Source organism: Pan troglodytes, chromosome X (assembly GCF_028858775.2).
Source record: "Pan troglodytes isolate AG18354 chromosome X, NHGRI_mPanTro3-v2.0_pri, whole genome shotgun sequence".
In the NCBI taxonomy this organism is placed as follows: Eukaryota; Metazoa; Chordata; class Mammalia; order Primates; family Hominidae; genus Pan; species Pan troglodytes.
Genome location: NC_072421.2, coordinates 107,553,816 through 107,572,122, shown reverse-complemented (window position 1 = coordinate 107,572,122; position 18,307 = coordinate 107,553,816). Strand labels below are relative to the sequence as shown.

General features: G+C 38.4%; 1 protein-coding gene across 10 annotated transcripts in view; it reads right to left on the bottom strand.

The window, feature by feature from the left end:
* The window catches only part of TMEM164 (transmembrane protein 164), a 181,267-nt gene that overhangs the window by 107,450 nt on the left and 55,510 nt on the right, over nt 1–18,307 (bottom strand). For 7 of the 10 annotated variants that reach the window (XM_016942933.3, XM_016942937.4, XM_016942929.2 and 4 more), the window contains one exon: nt 9,386–9,435. The exons of 2 other annotated variants lie outside the window; for them this stretch is intronic. In XM_016942933.3, the coding sequence (XP_016798422.1) occupies nt 9,386–9,435 (50 nt within the window). Of the gene's footprint in view, nt 1–9,385; nt 9,436–11,254; nt 11,456–18,307 lie in introns of those variants that run through there. One more of the 10 variants, XM_016942931.4, reaches the window with a different exon arrangement.

Sequence of the window (18,307 nt, the reverse complement as noted above, 5' to 3'; positions counted from 1 at the left end):
AAAAATAGAAATCAATACCAAGAAGACCCAATTACATGGAAATTAAACAACTTGTTCCTGAACGATTTTGGGATAAACCATACAATTAAGGCAGAAATCAAAAAATTCCTCGACATTAATGAAAACATAGAAACAACATATGAAAATCTATAGGATGCAGCAAAAACAGTATCAAGAGGAAAATTTATAGTGCTAAATGCCTACATCAAGAAGTTAGAAAGAACTCAAATTAACAAGCTGAAGTTGTGTCTAGAGGAACTAGAAAACAAGAACCAACTCCAAAGCAAGAAGAAAAGATATAACTAAAACCAGAGCAGAAATGAATGAAACTGAAACCCAAAAAAATCCATACCGAGGATCAATAAAAAAAGGTTGGTTATTTGAAAGGATAAACAAGATCTATAAATTGATAGCTAGATCAACAAAGAAAAAAGAGAGAAGACCCAAATAACCACAATCAGAGATGACAAATGTGACATTACAACTGATCCCAAAGAAATATGAAAGAACCTCAGAGACTACTATGAACACTTCTATGCCCACAAATTAGAAAATCTAGAGAAAATGGATGGATTCCTGGAAACACACAACCTCCCAAGAATGAATCAGGAAGAAACTAAAACCTTGAGCAAATAACAAGTTCTGAAATTGAATCAGTAATTGTAAAAAAAGAAAACCTACCAACCAAAAAAAGCCATGGACCAGATAGATTCAGAGCTAAATTCTATCAGATGGATAAAAAAGAAAGAGCTGGCACCAATCTTACTATTACAAAAAAAAAAAAAAAAATCAAGGAGGAGAGACTCCTCCCTAAATCATGCTACAAAGCCAGCATCACCTTGATAACAAAATCTGTCAAAGACACAATGAAAAAAGAAAACTACAGGCCAATATCCCTGATGAACATAGAAGCAAAAATCCTCAACAAAATACTAGCAAACTGAATCCAGCAGCACATCAAATAGTTAATTCACCAAAATCAAGTAGGCTTCATTTCTGGGATGCAAAGTTGGTTCAACATATGCAAATTAATAAATGTGATTCGACACATAAACAGAATTTAAAACAAGGACCATATGATCATCTCAATAGTCAAATAAAAAGGTTTTTTATATAATCCAACTTCCCTTCATGATAAAAACCTTCAACAAGCTAAACATTGAAAGAATATACCTCAAAATAATAAGAGTAATCTAAGAAAACCCCACAGCCAACATCATACTGAATGAGCAAAAGCTGGAAGCATTCCCCTTGAGAACTGGAACAAGACAAGGATGCCCGCTCTCACCATTCCTATTCAACATAGTACTGGAAGGCTTAGCCAGAGAAATCAGGCAAGAGGAATAAATAAAAGGCATCCAAATAGGAAAAGAAGAATTCAAACTATCTTCTCTTCACTGACGATATAATTCTATACCTAGAAAACCCTAAAGACTCCAACAAAAGGCTCCTAGAACTGATAAACAACTTCAGTGAAGTTTCAGGATACAAAATCATATAAAAAAATCAGCAGCATTTCTATACACCAATAACATTCAAGCTGAGAATCAAATCAAGAATGTAATCCCATTTTACAATAGCTACAAAAACATAAAATGCCTAGGAATACATCCAGCCAAGGAGATGAAAGATCTTTACTAGGAGAACTACAAAACCCTGCTAAAAGAAATCATAGCTAACACAAACAAATGGAAAAGTATTAGATTCTCATGGATTAGAATAATCAACATCGTTCAAATGGCCATACTACCCAAAGCAATCTACAGATTCAATGCTACTCCTATCAAACTACCAAAGTCATTCTTCACAGAATTAGAAAAAACTATTCTAAAATCCATAGATAACCAAAAAACAGCCCAAATAGCCAAAGCAATCCTGAGTAAAAAGAACAAACCCAGAGGCACCGCATTACCTGACTTCAAACTATACTACAAGGCTACAGTAACCAAAACAGCATGGTAGTGGTACAAAAACAGATACAAAGACTAAAGGAATAGGATAGAGAACACAGATATAAAGCCATACACCTACAACCATGTGATGTTCAGCAAAGTCAACAGAAGTAAACAATGGGGAAAGAACTCCCTATTAAATAAATGGTGCTGAGAAAACTGGCTATACATGTGCACAAGAATGAAACTGCACTCCTTCCTATCATGATATACAAAAATTAACTCAAGATGACTTAAACATTTAAATGTAAGCTCTCAAACTATAAAAATCCTAGAAGAAAACCCAGAAAATACCTTCTTGACATTGGCCATGGCAAGGAATTTATAGCTAAGTCCTCAAAAGCAACTAAAACAAAAACAAAAATTGACAAGTGGGACCTAATTAAACTAAAGAGCTTCTGCACAGCAAAAGAAACTTATCAGCAGAGTAAACAGACAACATACAGAATGGGAAAAAATATTCACAAACTACGCATCTGACAAAGATCTAATAACCCAAATCTATAAGAAACTTAAACAAATCAACAAGCAAAAAACAAATAACCTGACTAAAAAGTGGGCAAAGGACGTGAACAGACACTTCTCAAAAGAAGGCATACAAGCAGCCAACAAGCACATGAAAAAATCTCTTATCACTAATAGAGAAATGCCAATCAAACCACAATGAGGTCAAGCGTGGTGGCTCACTCCTGTAATCCCCCCACTTTGGGAGGCTGAGGTGGGCAGTTCACCTGAGGTCAGGAGTTCAAGACCAGCCTGGCCAACATGGTAAAACCCCATCTCTACTAAAAATACAAAAATGAGCCAGGCATGGGGACATGTGCCTGTAGTCCCAGCTACTTGGGAGGCTGACGCAGGAGAATCACTTGGACCCGGGAGGATGAGTTTACAGTGAGCCGAGATCAGGCCACTGTACTCCAGCCTGGGCAACAAAGCGAGATTCTGTCTCAAAGAACAACAACAACAACAAAAAAATGACATATCATCTCACACCAATCAGAACGGATATTATTAAAAATTTGAAAAATAACAGATGCTGGTGAGGCTGTAGAGAAAAAGGAATGCATATATACTGTTGATGGGAATGTAAATTAGTTCATATCCACTGTGGAAAGCAGGTTGGAGAGTTCTCAAAGAATTAAAAGCAGAACTACCACTCAACCCAGCAATCCCATTACTGGGTATATACTCAAAGGAAAATAAATCATTCTACCAAAAAGATACAAGTACCCGTATATTCATCGCAGCACTATTCACAATAGTAAAGACAAGGAATCAATCTAGATGCCCATCAATGGTGGACTGGATAAAGAAAATATAGTACATGTATACCATGGAACAGTATGCAGCCATAAAAAGAATGAAGTCATGCCCTTTGCAGCAGCATGGATGCAGCTGGAGGCCATTATCCTAAGCTAACGAACACAGAAACAGAAAATCAAATACCACATGTTCTCACTTGTGAGTAGAAGCTAAACATTAGATACACATAGACATAAAGATAGTTAAAACAAGCCAGGCATAGTAGCTCATGCCTGTAATCCCAGCTCTTTGGGACGCTGAAGTGGAAGAATTTCTTGAGCCCAGGAGTTTGAGACCAGCCTGGGCAACATAGAAAGACCCCATCTCTACAAAAACTAAAATAATTACCTAGCTAGGTGTCACAGCTAGTGCCTGTAGTCCCAGCTACTTGGGAGGCTGAGGCAGGAGGATCACTTGAGCCCAAGAGGTCGAGGCTATAGTGAGCCACGTTCTCACCACTGCACTCCAGCCTGGGCACCAGAGTGAGAACCTGTCAAAAAATAAAAATAAAATAAAAACAACAAACAATGGGGACTACGAGAGAGGGGAGGGAAGGAGGATGACAAGGGCTGAAAAACTACCTATTGAGTACTATGCTCATCACTACCTGAGTGACAGGTTCAATCATGTCCCAAACCTCAGCATCGTGCAACATACCCTTGTAACAAACCTGCACATGTAACCCTTGGATCTAGAAGAAAAATTGGAAAAAAAAAAAAAAGACAAAAAATAAATAAAGGAATAAATACTTGTCCTTGTGCTTGAGAGAGTAAGAAAAAAACAGAAGAGGGAATTAATGAAGATAAAAGCTGAAAATTAAGTAGAAAAAATAAATAAGGTAGAAAGAATAAATAAATTGAAAACATGGTTCTATGTAGCAACCAAAAACAGATAAGTGCTTACTAACCTGATTAATATACAGAGGAGAGAACACAAAAACAGACAAGATCAAGTCCAAGAAAAAATACATGACTACAGATAAGGAGATATTTTTAAATTATAAAATAAGAGGATACTACATGCTCAACTAAATATTTGGCAACAAATTTGAAAATTTAGAAGAAATGGATAATTTCCCAGCAAAACACAAACGACCAAAATTGACCCAAAAAGATTTGAATAGATTACCACAGAACACATCAGAAAGGTGATTAAGGGTTTACCCATTGAAAAATGGCACCAAGACCAGATGGCTTCACAGATTATCTTACCTTTAAAAGATACATAATTTCTTTTTTTTTTTTTTTTTTTTTTGAGATGGAGTCTCTGTCGCCCAGGCTGGTGTGCAGTGGTGCGATCTCATCTCACTGTAACCTCCGCCTCCCAAGTTCAAGTGATTCTCCTCCCTCAGCCTCTCGAGTAGCTGGGATTACAGGCACCTGCCACCACGCCCAGCTAATTTTTGCATTTTTAGTAGAGAAGGGGTTTCACCATGTTGGTAAGGCTGGTCTTGAACTCCTGACCTCAGGTGGTCTGACCACCTCAGCCTCCCAAAGTGCTGGGATTACAGGCACCCACCACCACGCCCAGCCAGGATACATAATTTCTAACGGTAGTTAAAGTATTCCAGGCAAGAGAAAAAGAAGGAACATTCTGCAGTATATTTTACATAGCCAACATAACTTTAATCCTTAAACTTGTTTTTTTTAAAAGATGGAGTCTTGCTCTGTAGCCCAAGCTGGAGTTCAGCAGCACAATCATAGTTCACTGCAGCCTCGAACTCCTGGGCTCAAGTGATCCTCCTGCCTCAACCTCTCAAGTAGCTGGGACTACAGGCACACAACACCATGCCCTGCTAATTTTAATTTTAATTTTTTTTTTTTTTTTTTTTTTTTTTTTGTAGAGACAAAGTCCTGGTATGTTGTCCAGGCTGGTCCCGAATTCCTGGCCTCAAGCAATCCTTCTACCTCAGCCTCCCAAAGTGTTGGGATTATACGCATGAGCCACCACACCTGGCCTCAATCCTTAAACTTGAAGAAAAAAACACTAAGAAAAACATGACTCTAATCTAGGGAATATTGAAGCAAGATTCTAAATAAAATATTGACAAATAGAACCCAGCAATGTATCAAAATAATAATATACTATGATCAGCGGGTGTATTTCAATAATGTAAGAGTAGTTCAAAACCAGAAAATCTATCAATGTAATTTATTGTATCAAAAATTTAAATGAAAAAATCCCATATGATCAATAGATGTAGAAAAAGCATTAGATAAAATACAGCTACCATTCCTTCTTTTAAAAAATCTTGGCTGGGCACAGTGGCTCACACCTGTAATCCCAGCTCTTTGGGAGGCCGAGGCAGGAGAATTGCTTCAAGTCAGGAGATCAAGACCATCCTAGCAACAAAGTGAGACACTGTCTAAATAAATAAATGAATATTTAAAAATCTCTACATAAATGTAAAAACTACTTAAGTATAATAGACTATTAACAAACACAACAGCAAATATGGAGGAGTACAGAAAATATTTCCATTTAAAATCAGTTTTAGGCAAGAGTAGCCCGTCAGCACAATTTTTAACTCTGAATTTCTAGCAAATGCAACAAGAAAATGAAATAACTGGTATGACTAAGGAAAAGAAGAGATAAAACTAAAATAAAATTTACAAGAACAAGAGAATTCGGTAAGATAGCCAGATATAAGATATTTTTAAAAATCAACAATCTTTTCCTATTCTAGCAAAAAGCACTTAGGAATAGAAAGGGGAAAAATATTCCACTCATTACGGCGTGGTTGGGGGAGAGGGGGAATGCTATTAATTCTTTTTCTATTCTTTTTATAATTCTTCTTTTTGGTGGGGGGTTAGAGACGAGGTTTCATCATGTTGTCCATGATGGTCTCAAACTCCTGAGCTCAAGCAGTATGCCCACCTTAGCATCCCAAAGTGCTAGGATTACAGGCATGAGTCACTGCACCTGGCAGAAAAGCTGTTAATTCTTGAGGAATAAATGCATCAAGAAAGGCATAGAGCAGATATGAAGAAAAAGATAAATCTAACTGAAACAATAAGACGTGAACAGATGGAAAGAAATACCATTTCTTAGATAAAAGGAGCCATATAATTTAAAAGCTGAAATATATACTTAAGGCAATTCTAATTAGAATTCCACTAGTATTTGAGAGAGGTAGGTGAATATAAGTGATCTTAAAATTTGTGTGTACGAACAAGTGACAACAAATAGCCAAGAATTTTTTTTATGTTTTTTTTGAGACAGAGTCTCACTCTGTTCCCCAGGCTGCAGTGCAGTGGCACAGTCCTGGCTCACTGCAACATCCGCCTCCTGGGTTCAAGTGATTCTCCTGCCTCAGCTTCCTGAGTAGCTGGGATTACAGGCATGTGCCACCATGCCTGGCTAATTTTTGTATTTTTAGTAGAGATGCGGTTTCACTATGTTAGCCAGGCTAGTCTCAAACTCCTGACCTCAAGTGATCCACCCGCCTCAGCCTCCCAAAGTGCTGGGATTACAGGCGTGAGCCACCGTGCCCGGCCCCAGAAAAATATTTTTTAAAGCCTAATGTAATCAAATATATGAGATTTGGGTACACAAATAGACAAAAAGAAGAAACAGAATACAGAATCCATAAGTAGATCCTAGCATATAAAACATTTAATAGCTGCAAAGAGATCACAGGGTAAAATAGGGATCATTTAATATATTATTCCAATACAACTGGCTACCTATCTTCAAGAAAACTATCTTAACCAAGACTTGAAATTCAGACGCTATATAAGAAAAGAGTCATATTTGGATATAAAAATGCAAACAATTATATGGAAATATATTCCATCAACAAAGTCAGTATAGGCTGGGCGCAGTGGCTCACATCTGTAATCCCAGCACTTTGGGAGGCCGAGGCGGGCAGATGACTTGAGGTCAGTAGTTCGAGACCAGCCTGGCCAACATGGTGAAACCCCATCTCTACTAAAAAAAATAATTAAAAAAAAAAAAAAAAGTCAATATAAACATATTTGGGAAAGATATCTGTAACAATGATGATAGACAAAGGGCTAAAATCTAAAATATACAAAGAGGTCTTAGAAATTAGAAAAATATAAACAACGCATAGGAAAATGTGCAGATAATATGAATAGACAACTCGAGGAACAAATTTAATTGGACAAAAAATTGAGATAATACTGAAACTCACTAGTAGCCAAGAAACTGCATCCATTAGGTTGTCAAAATTACAAAAGAACCATTAACACCTATTGCTGATAGGGATAAGAAGAAAATAATAATCTCACATATTACATACAAAAGCAAAAAGTGTAGCATAACAGCCTGTTTTTATAAATCAATATGGTGATATCTATTAACATAAATATATATTTAAACATTCCCATATACCTATATACCTCTACCTACATCTATATCTAAACTGAAAGCAACAGTATATAAGGGTGTATACAAAATCATGTTGATTTAAGCATTGAATGTAGTGGCAGAAATGTGCAAAGAAAGTAAATGTTCATTAATAGGGGAATGGCTGAATAACTTATTGTGCATTCATGGAATATTTTACAACATTATAAAAGAATAAGAGCTACATCAATAGACTGTGATAGATTTCTATGAGATATTGTAGAATGAAAAAGATATATTAAAGTATATATAATATTCTATTTCTGTAAAACAATGAACAACAACAAAACATTCCAAAACTTGTGTGTGTATGTGTGTATGCATGTGTATATCTATGCACATGGAGTAAAATGTGAAAAGATACATACTGTTTTGGTAATACAAAGGGATAGTGTGGAAAGGTAGAACTAGGAGCTGAAGAAAAAAAGGGAAAAGAAAGAACCACTACAAAAAAAAATCCAGCAATCATATTTATGATTTACACACCTATATGAATGTATCAATAAACCAAGTTAAATTTAGAAAAGATACAGTAAACACCTCAATATACAATATGATCTCTGCTTCTTAAGAAAAGAAAGGTAATAAGCAAAATTATCTCTTGGTGCTTGGATTTGGGATGGATGATGTTTCTTCCTTATGTGTCCCTGTGTTTTCCATAATGAGAATTGTTACTTTCATAATGAAATAGAACCAATAAATGTTACTTTTAAAACATTACACTGAATAATTGAGCTCATTTTGGAAAATCAAGGAAGGAAAACAGGGTTAAATACCCCTTTCCCTTAGGAGCTGTTCAAGTAAGAAATACATGAAATCAGGATCCATTATCCCTCAAGCAGCTGAAAGTTACTCACCTAAGGCAAGAGACTAAGTGGCTATTTCAAGGAGCTATTTGAAGCAGCAAATGGGGTCCTTTTTCCTCTACCTAACACTTTAATGACTTAAGTAAACCAGAAAGCCATTTACACCATTCTCAATTATCCAAGAATCTGCTGGGCTCTTTATTTCCTGTTCCCTTCCTCTGGCTTGCAGCCATTTCACTGCTCAGGAACATCTCCAGAATCGGGGCCAGGGAAGGAGAAAAGAGATGAAATTAATTCAGTCGATTTGGCTTCTCATTAGCAACTCTAATAAAAGGTTTGATAAGTGAGGTGGTCACAACTCACGGTTAAAATGAGGGTTCCAGGACTCTTGATAATTTCATTTAAATAAACCTGCCTTCAGAGAAACACTATTTGCCTGCAATATACTTTAATAGATTTGATGCTTGCTATTTTTATGAAAGTCTGAACTTGTAATAGTGGACATTTTCCTCTCCTCACTTTAATTTGCACTTTAGGGGGGAAAACCCCATAAAAACATAAGAACAATGCCCTTCAATGTGAAGAACCATATGGTCAGTGGAGCAGTAGGCTCACAAAGCAAAGATTCTTGAGAGAAAGGAAGCTGTCTGGCCCCTAGCATGCTCTCAAGAGAAATTTTAGCAGGGCAGCAACCTTCCAAGGGAGCACGCCTTGGCCATACATCCCCTACTGGAAGGATTTGCTAAAAAGGATTTGACGGCTTGACAAAAACCAGGTCTTCACAAACAATATTTCCCTGTTTCAGTACGCCCTCACAGACCTTCATCCCTTTGGGAAGTGCAAAGACAAAATGGTACAATCCCAAGGTGTTCACAGCAATGTGTTATCAGTCTTGTTAGCAAACAGACAAAAATACTCTGAAGAGCAACAGAGCAAAAGCCAATTTTCTCTTACTTGAAGACGACGATAGCTCCCCGACATGGAGGGCAGGCCAGGAGAAAGATCTGCAATTGAAGAAGAATTAAGAATGGTTAGCAAGAAAAAATGCCAGACAGAGTGAGACAATGTTACTTTAACAATAACAAAAAATAACCAAAACTCTAACACAATAATGTAATATAAAAATTTTTAAAGGCAACAGGTACATGTTTGTGCTTGCATGCATGCATGCGTGTGTGTGTGTGTGTGTGTGCACACACATGAGAAAGGGAGAAGGAGGGTGAGAAGACTCAATATTTCAATGCTTCAGTTTCAATACGACACAAGTAGTCAGTCTTAAATTTAACCCAGGGCAGGTAAAAATAGATTCTGAGCATGGAACACGCACACACCATGCCATCTGGTTTGCCTCCCAGGGGAGAAGGTGGGTTTATCAATACTCAACATTGCCAAATTTAGCAAATAAAAATACAGGATGCCCAGTTACATTCGAATTGCAGATAAACAATGAATAGTTTTAGTATAAATATGTCCTGTATTTATTTTAGCTGGCAACCCTATCAAACTGCCACCCGCAGGTTCCAAGCCTCCCTTTGATTGATTCTTTTGTTTCTAAGCATGTCTAGGTGGTTTTACTCTTCCATTCTCCTCCCAGGTAAAACCAAACAAAAAGAACCTTGTCCTAACAGACAAATCAGTTCCCTGATACCTGGTGTGACATGGGCCCAGATTACAGCCTTTGGAAACCTGCAGCTGTGGCAGTTTGACCTTCCCCCATGCAGTGGTGCTCAAACATCAAGAGGAACAAAAAAGTCCTATGCAGAGCTTGTAAAACATACAAATTCCTGGGTTCCCCCATTAAGAATTCTGATTCCCCAAGTATGGGACTCCAGGAATCCTCATGTTTCACAAATGTCCCAGGAGATTCAATCACTCCTGGTAGCCTGAGATGCTGAATTTTTGCCCTTGGACTGAACTACTACAGGAGTCAAAAACATTCAGCAGAACTGAGGATTGACAAAGGAATGAAACTCATGTTTGTAGAGTTTCTTCACCTGTAGTGACTTAATGGTGTGGTTTAGAAATCGTTGACATGTGTCCCTATATTGTTGAGAGCTCTTATTAATATAGGATATCTGCATTATGGACTTGTTGGCTTTATCACTTGTATGTTCTTTAGTATGTGGTTCTTCTGTTCTCTCGGAGTCCATATTTAGAAGAAAAGGGTATTATAAGAAAAATCACTATAAGGAAAGACACCTGCATGAATCCCTGCCAATAAGAAGAGGAAGAAGAATGAAAATGAGAAAGGGTCTTAAAAAGAACACAGTCAGGAGTCCATCACCTGCATGATACCTCATCAAAGGAAATATCTGTCAAGAATGTGCCTTTTCCCTTGATCAATTTCATTAAACATACAAAGCCGATGATAATTACAGGTCCACAATCTTTTGTTGGCAATCCCAAAATCCAAAAAGCTCTAAAAACTGAAAGTTTGTTTTCTTCAAAGCTAATGTTACAGCAAAATACGACTTGAATTGAGGTGAGGCTACTTATAGACTTTATTTCTTCCACTTACGGTGAATATTCATATGTTTCCCATAAAAATAATAATGTATTTAATTGCGGGGTACTGCCTCAAACCCCACTGGGAGTGTATGTAAAAGACTCTACATGCACTGTACGGCCTCTCTGAAATCCAAAAAAAATCTGATTTCTGAAATATATCTGATCTTAATGGTTTTGGATAAGGATTACAGACTTGAAATTTCAATTATCCAAACATCGACTTATCCCCACTCCCCATCCCACCCCTCAGGAGCAGTCCAAGAAATAAACAAAGCTAGTATTTTTTACCCTTGATCCAGCAGTAAAGTTACTCACCTTAGGTAAGGGACCAAGTTGGAGGCTGCACATAGTTACCCAGCATCAGGCCCATCAAAGGCTACACTCAGAAGCTACAGTACACAGAGAAGAGGAAGGGGCCCCAACCACCTTAGAAAGGTCCTCAATACTTCTGGAGTCACCAGAGTCATGCCAGCAGCCTTCCTGAGCTTCTGGAATACCCAAGACACTTCCAACATGCTAAACAGAGATGTAAAAATGCAACACTGGGCACCACAGTTAAATCTTACTTTTCTATACCCACAGACAAGAGGAGGTAAGCAGATTTTCGGGGACAAATTTCCCTTATAAGTCCATTTGACTGGTTCTGATCCACAATTTCCCTAGGCTAGAAGCCCAGAAAACTACTAAAGAGAACAAGCCTCCAGTTTCAACCCAGTTGGTTGTCCTGTTATCCTCCATCAGTCATGGTTCTAACTTTAGTCATTTCATCTTTTCTGTCTTGCCTATTTCTATCATCAGCATAGCAGCATAGAAGGTATCTTTTTTTTTTTTTTTTTTTTTTTTTTTTTTTTTTTTTTTTGAGAAAGTCTCACTCTGTTATCCAGGCTGGAGTGCAGTGGTGCAATCATAGCTCACTGTACCCTCCAACTCCTGGGCTGAAGCAATTCTCTTACCTCAGCCTCTCAAGTAGCTGGGACTACAGGTGTGCACCACCATACCTGGCTAATTTTTTTGTTTTTTATTTTTATTTTTATTTTTTTGTGGAGACAGAGTCTCACTATGTTGCCCTGGCTGGTCTCGAACTCCCGTCCTCAAGCAATCCTCCTGCCTCAGCCTACCAAAGTGCTGGGATTACAGGTTTATCACTGTGCCTGGCCTCTAGGGTCCTTTTTCAAATCTGCTGACTTGATATAACTAAATGTATCTGATTGAAAGATTATTTATTACATTACATTCCACCTCCTATGATGGTACACAGTTATCTGGGGATTCCTGATTATTCATATTGCATTTCCAGAAACCTCATGGCCTCCTTTAGCAACTTCTCAGATTTCTGATACTGAACCTCTTCACCCTGTCATGCTAGAGTCACATTCATATTCAACATTAGCCAACAGAGCCACATGGAACTAACATTTTAATTCAGAGGTGCAAGGGCCCCCAGCCTTGGTCTGAATATCCTTGCTTTCTTCTTTGCTTGGCTTCCAACTGCCTGAAAATTTTGGTGGCATGCATTTTTAGACTAGGAGGTGAAAAGCTAAACTATCACTTTGGCTGCAAATAGAATAGGAAGAGATGAGACTTAGAAGTTCAAACAAGGATGGTACAAAGATGAGAATATATCTGAGCATACCCCAGTACCAACTTGGCACTTTGCATTCATGCTGACATCTGCCCAGCTCAGCACCTGAAACAAAAGGCATGAGCAGGTAGCATATAGAGAAGTGCTACAGAGCACTTCCACTTTCCCATCACCTGGGAGGCAGGCAGAACCATGTTATTAAATCCCATTTCAGAGATGAGGAAACTGAGGGGAAAAGGTTCTGACAAGCTTTCTGATGAGAGCCCAGGTCCCCTAACTCCCAGTTCAATGCACTTTCTACTTCACACCTGACACATACCAGGGCTCATGAGAGCTCCTTTTCTTTAGACTCTAGCCCTGGCCCTTGACCACATGGCACACAGGGAGTCACCCCAACAGCCCCACACCTGTGCCATCAGCCAGCTCATAAGATCTACTCTCTACAGTGTGAGACATCTCAAAACACAAACTCAACTGGACAGCAAATTGCATTTATATAGATGAGTTTCAGAGTCCCAAAGACAGGTTCATTATAGCTCCCACCTGCCTCATCCCCAGGTCTGGTGGGCACTTGCAATCCTTATAAAACTGAGGTCTTTTTTGGCTGGTTTTCCCAGAAAAAATCCACGGTTCCATTCAAAACCACACACTCTCTCAGCTTCCTCAGGAAAGATCCCTGTACTAACCTTTAGTTCTTTCCTAAGCATCCAATCTAGGCATCAGCTGTTATCCCAGTTCATCCTCTACCTGCGAACCTCTCTGGTTCCAGGTTCCCACCTTCTCTACCGAACGTCTCAGCCAACACCTGGCCTGCTTCCCATTCCTGTTCCCCCAGTCATATCAGCCCCAAGTTCACTGCCACCATTGTTCAGCCTCCCATCCACTTCTGCTCCACCCCAGTGTTACATTCAACAATCCTCATTTTCATAGCACTTAAAGAAGATAGCTTTTGTACACTGGAGCAAGTGTTAGTACTATGAGAAATGTAATTGGGAAGGAGGGCCAGTGACCACAGGCCATCCTAAATGAGAGGCTAGCCAGGGTAAGCAATGAAGGGATATGGGCAAACTAAATGAAAGGGAAACAGAGTGAGAGAGGTACAGGAGAGTGGTGTTTGGCCTAGCACACAATCTCCCCAAGCTCCAGTTCTCCTGTCAGCACCTCCTGTGATGGCACATAGCTATCTGGGGATCGCTGAGGCCAAGTGCTTATGACTGTTACCCACCATAAGGAAGATTAACTCTCTGGGCTGCCCAAAGTTGGTCCTATGACTCCATCTACTTCATACCCTTGGGCCCTCATCATCTCTTTCAGGACCACTGCAATAATTTCCTTACTGGTCTCCTGCCTCCAGGCACACTGCTACAAGAGGGATCTATCTAAAATGCCCCTCTGATCTGCCATTTTAAATCCTTCCATGGCTTGCCACTACCTACCAAAAAAGCTCAAGGTTCTTCGGATGGCGGACAAGGCCTTCTTTGCTCTGGATCCTACCTACCTCTCCAGCATGACAGCCTTGTGCGTTATGTCAAGCTGTACCCTGAACATATTTGTGTCAATTACTACACTTCTACTATCTCATTTTCCAATACCTTCATTTTATTCAATTATATGGATATGCAATAATTTACTCAACCAATATCCTCTGGTTGCACATGTAAATTACATCTAAATTTTCAGTTCCTTTACTATTTCCTTAGCCCACATTGATAGAAGACAGTCTAGATCTTCAAAGGGAATATCCATTTGAAGGCTTTTGACCCATAATGCTAAACTGCCCTCCAGAAAAATTATTTAAATTGCTATTCCCTCCAGCAATATACAAGGATCTGTTTTCTGCTGCAACCTGACAAACAGGTCATTATCATTTGGTAATTATCACGTGTTTAACAAGCAAAACACACACACACACACAATTTGCACGCCTCAGATTACCAGAAATGTTAAACTATTTTCTAACAGGTATATTGGCCAGCCATATTTCTTCTTTTGGGATGTGACCATCTGTGCACTTTGACTGTTTTTCAGCTGGTGTGTTCTTTTCAACTGAGTTGTAAAGAGCTATTTATATATTAATGACAGCAAATATAGACTGAAATTTATTGCAAAAAATTTTCCCAGGCTGTCATTGTTGCAGCTCTGTTTATGATAGGTTTTTATTTATGGAAGCTTTTTAAATCTTTATGTAATCAGATGTATTTGTCATTCCCTTTATGGCTTCTGTCTTTGATATCACGCTTTGAAAATCTTTTATAACAGTGGGATTACAGAGTCACCTATTGTTTTAATATTTTCATAATTTTATTTTTTAAATTTAAATCTCTAACATCAAGAAATTGTGCCTTTGCTAATCCTATTCCCTCTTCCAGATGGTTTTTCCAACTTTCCTCTTGTGGCTCTTATCTACCCTTCAAATGCAAAATTAAACTATTTTCTCCAGGAAAGCTTCCCTTACACTCCACGGTTAAACGCCCATTCTGGTGATTTCATTATCTCCCTTGATTTGCCTATTTCTGAGATTTTACTATTTTTGTCAGTCTAAGGAGTTTATAAAGAAGCTTCCCTCAAGAATTTGAATAAAAGGGAAATAAGAGTGCCTACTAAGTTAAGCGTTAAAATCCCAGACTTGAAAGACCAGATTGTAACCTGCTTGAAATATACCCAAAGAAAGAATGGGGTTGACCAACCACTGAGGTATAAAATAACGAGAGTTGCAAACATGTATTTGGTAATGTCCACAACCAAGCAGTGTCTACATCCAAGCCCATAAATATCATGTTTTCTAGTCCCATTGGCAAATTCATCCCTACTAAGAAGATGGAAGGAGGACAGTTAGCATTGCCAAGTGGTTAAGAATACAGGCTTTAGAGTTAAGACAAACTTGGATCCACATGGTGGCTCTGCCACTCACCAGCACTCTGGCCTTGGGCAAGAGATTAGAGGAATTTTCATCTGTAAAATAGAGACAAAAATAGTATCTATGTCTCACAAGGTTTGGGAGAGGACAAAATGAAACAAAGCAAGAAAAGCATTTGGCACAATGCCTAGCACATAGCTAGCACTCAATACATAATAGCTATAATTATCCTGATTTCAATAGAAAATTCATCCCTACTATGAGCCAATTCAGCAACAAATCATATTAAATTTTCAATTCCTCTAACTTCACTTGTTTTAATTCCATGTTTGCAATAACAACATTCTGACGTATTACTCAGCTTCCCTTGTCCAGCTGCCTACAGAGAATACTTAACCCTTTAGGCTCAGTTCCCTTATCTGTCAAGTGAGGATTACAATAGTATTATTTCATAGGGTAACTGTAAAATTTAAATGCTTGAGGTACCTAGTTCAAATGCCTGGCACACTGTAGGGAATAAAATAAGCATGAGCTATTGATAGCATCGTCCTTATTGGATGCCCAAATTGTATAATCTCAATGGAATCATGAAAAAACATCAGATAAACCCAAATCAGGGGCATTCTACAGAGTAAAGTGAACAGTACTCTTCAAAATAGTCAAGGTTGTGAAAGGCAAAGACTAAGGAACTACCACAGATTAGAGAAGACTAAAGAGAGATCATATCTAAATGCAATTAAGGATCCTAAATAGATCCTGCAACAGAAAAGGGACATTTGTGAAAAAAACTGGTAAAACCCAAATAAAGACTGTAGTTAAGTTCATATTGCATTGTATAAATGCTAATTTTTCAGTTTCAATAATTTTACCATAGTTATGTAAAATGTTAACATTAGGGGAAGCTGGGTGAAGGATATACAGGAATTCTCTGTAATATCTTTACAACTCTTCTGTAAGTCAAAAGTCATTTCAAAATAATACAAAATTTTAAAAGGTACTATAATCTAATCCATTAGCCTCTCTTCACACCTCAGAGTTACCCCTGATCCCCCACCTTTCTCAGCCCCACATGTATTCAGTCCCCAAATCCTGTCTTGTCACTTAGACCTTTTCTTTTTCTTTTCTTTTTTTTTTTTTTTCAGACAGGGTCTTGGTTTGTCACCCAGTCTGGAGTGCATTGGTGTGATCATGGCTCACTGCAGCCTCAAACTCCTAGGTTCAAGCAATCCTCTCACCTCAGCCTCCTGAGTAGTTAGGACTACAGGCATGTGCCACCACACCTAGCAATTATTATTTTTTATTTTTTGTACATATGGGGTCTCATTTTGTTACCCAGATTGGTCTCAAACTCCTGGCTTCAAGTGATCCTCCCACCTCAGCCTCCCAAAGCACTAAGATTACTAGTGTGAGCCACTGCACCCAGCCCAATCTTTTCAATACATCTGAAATCCACCCTCACTATCTTTTCCTAGTTTGGTCCCTATCATTTTCTTAAACTACTACAGCAGTTTCCTATCTGATCTCCAAGTATCCAGTGTTTTTCCTTCATCACTCTAATTCACGGGTGTCCAATCTTTTGGCTTCCCTGAGCCACACTGGAAGAAGAAGAATTGTCTTGGTCTACACATAAAATACACTAACACTAATGATAGCTGATGAGCTTTTTAAAATAATTGCAAAAAAATCTCATAATGTTTTAAGAAAATTTATGAATTTGTGTTGGGCTGCATTCAAAGCTGTCTTGGGCTACATGCAGTCCACAGGCTGGACAAGCTTGCTCTAATTTTATATAGTATTGTCAGGTTCCTATTCTTAAAATAGCATTCTGATCCTGTTACACTCCTCCTTGAAAGTTTTAAATGACAGATTCATCACAGTACGTATCAGAATCCCAGCTGACATTTTTTTTTTGTAGAAACTGACACGCTGATTTTAAAATTCATATGGAAATGCAAGGGACCCCAAACAGCCAAACCAACCTTGAAAAGAAAAAGTGGGAGGACTTACACAGCCTGATTTCAACTTATGGCAAAGCAACAGTAACAAAGACAGTGTGGTACTAACCTAAGGAAAGACACAGAGACCAACAGAATAGAATTGAGAGTACTGAAATAAATCCTCAGAAGTGATTTTTGACTAAGGTATCAAGACCATCCAATGGTAGAAAGAACAGTCTCTTCAACAAATGATGCTGGGACAACTGGTTATCCACAGGCAAAAGAATTAAGTTGGACCCCTACCTCATAACCCATATACAAAAATTCACTCAAAATCAAAGACCTAACTGTAAGAGCAAAAACTATAAAACTTGTAAAAGAAAGCATAGGGATACATGTCATGACCTAGGATTTGGTAATGGACTCTAAGATGTAACCAAAAGCACAAGCAACAAAAGAAAAAATAAATATACTGTACTTCACCAAAATTAAAATATTTCATGCTTCAAATGACACTATTAAGAAAGTGAAAAGACATCCCAGACTGGGCATGGTGGCTCACACCTGTAATCCCAGCACTTTGGGAGGCCGAGGCAGGCAGATCACTTGAGGTCAGGAGTTTGAGACCAGCCTGGCCCACACAGCAAAACTCTGTCTCTACTAAAAATTAAAAAAAAAAAAAAATTAGCCAGGCGTTGTGGCACATCACATGCCTGTAATCCCAGCTACTTGGGATTACTTCTCCTGCTGAGGCAGGAGAAGTGCTTGAACCAGGGAGGCAGAGGTTGCAGTGAGCTGAGATCACACCACTGCACACTCCAGCCTGGGTATCAGAGGGAGACTCTGTCTCAAAAAAAAAAAAAAAAAAAAAAAGAAAGGGGAGGGGAGGGGAGGGGACCCAAAGAATGGGAGAAAAAATCTGCAAATCATGTATCTAATAGGAGTCTAGTATTCAGAATAAATAGCTCTTAAGACTCAACAATAATAAAGAA